At 35.6% G+C, this 5569-nt stretch overlaps 1 protein-coding gene across 1 annotated transcript; it reads left to right on the plus strand.

The window, feature by feature from the left end:
* Window positions 1-304: 304 nt before the first annotated feature.
* LOC117781605 (odorant receptor 30a) lies at window positions 305-2766 on the plus strand. The gene is made up of 7 exons (XM_034618386.1): window positions 305-616; window positions 1498-1636; window positions 1703-1967; window positions 2038-2137; window positions 2298-2399; window positions 2458-2565; window positions 2665-2766. Exons 1-7 carry the CDS (start codon window positions 305-307, stop codon window positions 2764-2766), a joined length of 1128 nt encoding a protein of 375 aa, XP_034474277.1.
* The last annotated feature ends 2803 nt before the right edge of the window (window positions 2767-5569 follow it).

Below are 5569 nucleotides of genomic sequence, written 5' to 3' on the forward strand. Positions count from 1 at the left end.
CCTGGTTATTTGACGCTGCAAAAGGTAGAAACCAAATACTTTAAAATGAAATACAAATTCTATTAAAGTAACCGAATATAATATTTACCAACAGTCGTCTCTCACCTTTAATTAAGTCCTTACAAGCTAATTAACACCCTCGCACGCACAATCAATAACCGTTAATTAGACTGTCTTAATAACACCTTAGAACCTCTTCAACCACATTTGCTTAACCCACTGTCAAGTCTATAAAAGTAATTCAAATAACAGCGCAGTTCACACTTCCAGCAAGGACAGACTCAGTCACAGGCTCAGGTTGAATATGGAGCTGCAGGGTATGCCTACTGAAGAGATGCCCATCTTTGGAAGCACGCTGAAACTGATGAAGTTCTGGTCGTATCTGTTCGTTCACAACTGGCGACGTTATGTGGCAATGATACCCTATCTGCTCATCAATGTGACTCAGTATGTGGACATCTATCTGAGCACCGAATCCCTCGACTTTACCATTCGAAATGTCTATTTGACTGTGCTCTTCACCAACACTCTGGTCCGAGGAATTCTGCTGAGTCTGTATCGCGGGCATTACGAGCAATTTCTGGAACTTCTCAAGGGTTATTATCTGCAGCTGTTGGTGAGTAGAAATTTAAAAATAATAAAAGAAATAGTAGTTGATAGGAATAATGACATGGATAAAAATATACATAAATATATAGTATTTATGTACTATATATATACAGACAAGTTAAATTCTCTTAAAAACACAGTCTTAGGACAGATGGAGAATCGAGTCCAGTCATTTCTTAAAATGAGATATATGACTTCATTAGATTTTATGGGAAGTAAATATCTTAAACCTGTATTTATTACAAATAAAGTTTGTTAATTTAAGTCCGATATGCTAAAAAGGCTTTCAATTTAAATACTTAGCCAAAATCCAACATATCAATTTACATTTGATCAAATATGTTACTAAGTGAAACCCAGAACAGAACTGACTTACTTATATTACGAAATAAGAATAAAGATTAAAAAAAATTAAAGGTGGAAAGATAAAGAAGCATAAACTTAAATGAACTGAAAAGATAAAAAAAAAACAATGGTATAGATTAGTGATATAAATCAAAACTTCAGATGAAGTTTTATATCGGTATAGAAAATCGCCAAAAATAAGTATCGATTTGTCGATATATCGGAAAATAGTAGATCGAGTTGCAAATATCTAGTTTTTTCAAAAAAAAACATTTTTAAATTTGAAAAAACAATTGTAATCACAAAATACAAGCGTACTTTTTTTAGAAATCTTAATTTTTCTTGCATCGTTTTCATGTTTTATTCAAATTTTTCATGGAAATCGATTTATTCAACTCGATAGATCGTCAAAAAAATCATCGAGTTGAAGTACTCTATAATCTCTATAATACATCACTAGTATAGATACAGCTCTAGTATATAAAATACAATATTCAAGATACAGAAATAAAATAATTAAATTTCTAATCATTATATTTGAAGAACTCTACGGATAAACACATTCAGGAACTGTTGGCTGAAGCGACACGACTTTCCCATTCAATTGGACGAATTAATTTACTAATGGGAACCTGCACTTGCATTGGCTTTGTTACCTATCCCATTTTTGGGTCGGAGCGTGGTAAGTCAACCTGGGAATCTTGCTGTTTGTATTCGAATGTGTATTCCCAATTAAAGATATTTGCAGTGTTGCCCTATGGCATGCATGTACCAGTTATTGACAAATATGCCAGTCCCTACTACGAGATTTTCTTTGTGGTGCAGGCCATAATGGCGCCCATGGGCTGTTGCATGTACATACCCTACACGAATTTGGTGGTTACCTGCACATTGTTTGCCATTCTCATGTGCCGTGTGTTGCAACACAAGCTCCGCAACTTGCAACTGCTGCCGGTGTCGCGGGTGCGCCAGGAAATTATATGGTGCATACGATATCAGGTCAAGTTGGCAGGGTAAGCTGCGGTTATTTAACTACAATTTCCTGGTCCATAAACAACTCAAACAGAAAGGTCCTTTGTACAGGCTTGTCGATGCAATGAATGGATTAAATACAAATCTACATTTGGTCGAGCTATTGTGCTTTGGCGCGATGCTTTGTGTGCTGCTCTTCTCCTTGATTATTGTAAGTTACCACGGCTAATTAATCGACATAAGTGTTTTATTATGTTTCCCCATTTTCTCAGTCGATTTTGATTAATTGATTTTATTTAATTGTTTTTCATTAAACTTTTCAATTTAATTCTACAAATTTAATTTCATATTAATTAATAATTTTTCTACAGGCTCAAACGATTGCTCAGACTATCATAGTTATTGGCTATATGGTCATGATATTTGCCAATAGCGTTGTACTCTATTATGTGGCCAATGAACTGTACTTTCAGGTAAATCTACTATCAATTAAATTAGTTTTTATATTATTTTATAATGCATTTACTTTAGAGCTTATACATCTCAATTGCCGCCTATGAGAGCAACTGGATGGATTTTGATGTGGAGACCCAAAAGACACTAAAGTTTCTCATAATGCGCTCACAAAAACCGCTGGCGGTAAGGATTATTCGGAAGCTCAGAAGTTTTCAAATTCTGTTATATATTTATGGTCTATTCGTTTATCTGATTTATGCTCTTATGTACTTACTTCCTTAGATACTCGTGGGTGGCGTCTATCCGATGAATCTGAAGATGCTGCAGTCCCTGCTGAACGTCATCTACTCCTTCTTTACACTGCTGAGACGCATCTATGGCTAAGTGGAAGTACTTATATTATAAGCATTGTCCGCTGTTATCCTTTGTTGGCCTTTGAAGAGCGCTACAATTCTAAAATTGATTGCATTTAGCTTTTGGCCAATAAACGTTTAAAACGTTGTTCGCAATTCGATTGGCCACAAGCATTCCGAATTGCATTTTCACGTTCAAAGACAAGAAATAAACTATAATAAAAATGCGTCTGGGGTGTCCATTGTTGCCTCTGTCTCGCTACAGAGTCTGTTGGACCGGCAGCTGACCAACGTTTGGCTTTTACCATTGTGTATGCCTGACACGTGCCACTTAGATAACTTCTATTTAAGCAAATATAAATCTAAAGTGTGTTAAATTAGATTAAAATGTTCTCGTAAAGTAAATGCTGCTCTTAGGGATGCGGGGATAGGAGTGTGGTGCAAAGAACTCCACTCAAATGTTTTCAAGATTGCTTACAAGTTTCACACATCCTTCTGAGTCTCGTCCATTGAAATTTCAGTGAGCATTTGCCAAAGTAAATTGTTTGGTTTTCATTTCAGTTAATTAATACTGAAATTCTAAACTGAGTTGTTTATAGAGGAGTCTACGAGTATTTAAAGCGAATGCAGATAAACTCTAAGCCACAACCCCAGCATTTTCTAAATTCCAAAATTGATCACTTTATGCCAAAAGAAACCCCACAAGCTATTGATTTATTACTTCATTAAAATAAATATGCAAAGTTTGTGTGGCTCCTAAAATAGTCCTTAAGCTAGTTTATTTAGGACTGAAAGTGTTGGCGTTACTTAGAGCAGCATTTTAAAACAACATAATGTTTATGTATAATAAAACTATGTTTAATATATTTATTTTTTCTTTCTTAGATATAGCTTAAATATTCGAATATTTTTAATATTCAAATATTTTATAAAATCATAATATATTAATAAGAATTGCAATGCACTTATTACCTTCTAATTTACCACTTTAAATACGATTTTGTTTCCATCATTCTTTTCCTTTATGTAACAGCTTCAACTGCACACATTATCACTTCAATTTTCCTAATCAACGTTAAGTTTCACTTCAGCTTAACGCCATTCCACTCACATTCTCAGACATTTTGCACATCCAACGAGTCGTCAAATTGACTTTAATTTAAGAATTTTTTATATGCTCTACACACACACACACACATACACACATACACACACAATGAAATTGCTACCTATGCGTGGCACTTGCTCCTCTCGGCATTTCCCAGTTTGTTGCTTAATGGCATTCCGCTGCTTCCCCTCCTTTTCTCCCTATTCCCCTCTTCTGTTGGCCACCAGCAATGACTCGTCGTTTTACTGCATACTTTTTGGAACCAGGCAAGAGCAAAAACGCTGATGCGACAATTATAGTTATTGTCTGCCTAACCGAGCGGGGGAATCTCCAACCTTCTCCATCCTCCCCGAATACGTGAGACAGCGAAACACCTCATGGCTGGCTGACTGTCAGGGGTTGAGGGCGTGGCAGCAGCTGCTCCTCTTCCTGATCCTGCTGCTGTTATTGCAGCTAGCTTCAATTTAAGACGCTGCTTGTTTTATTGCTAATGTAAACATGTGTTGTTGTTGTTGTTTTTATTGTACGCTGTAAAAAAGCTTAGACAAAGGGTATGTTAAGTTCGTTTGATTAGCTTTAAAACAACCAGTGGGAATAAAATGCAGTTGTACTTTATTGATCAATATTAAAACCTTACCATTTATAATTTTGACACTTCGATGATTTATTGTTGTATTTTTCTATAAATTACCCTCTATAATTTTATTTACAATTTTATAATAGTTATAAAATATTTATTCTAATGTAAAATTTAATTTTTTTTTAATATCCCTAGGCTTCGAAAGGCTTTTTTAATTTGTTGTTCAAAATTCAAAATTATTTTTACAGTCATCTAATGGGTAGTTTTAATATGTTTAAGTCCATTTGTTTTATTAACACATTTTAATTTAATGGTTTTTGACGATTTGATTCAACGTTATATGTTTTATAATGGCGATAACTTATTTAAATTTGTATTTATTCATCACACAAAATATTTATTTAGTGTAATTTATTTACGGTCAGAGAATTAACCATTTGGAAGAATTTCTGAATAATTGTTAGCAATAATATTGCCAAATTTTCAAGTGTTTGCAGGGTATCTCTGTCAACATATTGTCAGTTATTGTGTTGCCCGTCAATGTGTTTGACGCCAAATTGACACATTTTGCACTCGCTGCGTGGATCTGCACAACACTGGTTAAATAGTGTGCTAAAATGCTGTACGTGCGCCCTGAGCCAACTCGGGGGATTCTTATCTGTGTCAGGACTCAATGGGTGCTGTGACAGGCAATCTTTAATTTCAATGGCAGGTAGAATGAATGAAAAAATCTAGAAGCCCTCGAGGAAGCTGCAATTTTCACAAAAATTTATCAGAGTTCAAATCAATTTTCAACACCTTGCCTCAGGCGTTGTCTGTGTGTATGTGAGAAGGTTCTCCAAATAGAAGCCCAAAAATCAGGGCCAAGTTTGTGGCAGTTGCCTTGAGGCCTATTGCCTAATGAAGTAAACTCTTCGCTTGCTGGGAAGGAAATGATAACCCTTGCATTAGATGGCGCCTGGATCGGGTATTAGCTCTCAATAGTTGTGCGACCACGCCCCGCATTTTATGCCTATTTTATGCGCATCAGCCCGAAATTGCGTACGTGTTGTAATTTTTAAAACATTTTTCTTGTACTTCCCCCGCTTCTTCTTGACTCTGTTGACATTTGACGTCGGCACGGACGGACGCTCCTTAATCCGGCGC

Source organism: Drosophila innubila (assembly GCF_004354385.1).
Source record: "Drosophila innubila isolate TH190305 chromosome 2L unlocalized genomic scaffold, UK_Dinn_1.0 4_B_2L, whole genome shotgun sequence".
NCBI lineage: Eukaryota > Metazoa > Arthropoda > Insecta > Diptera > Drosophilidae > Drosophila > Drosophila innubila.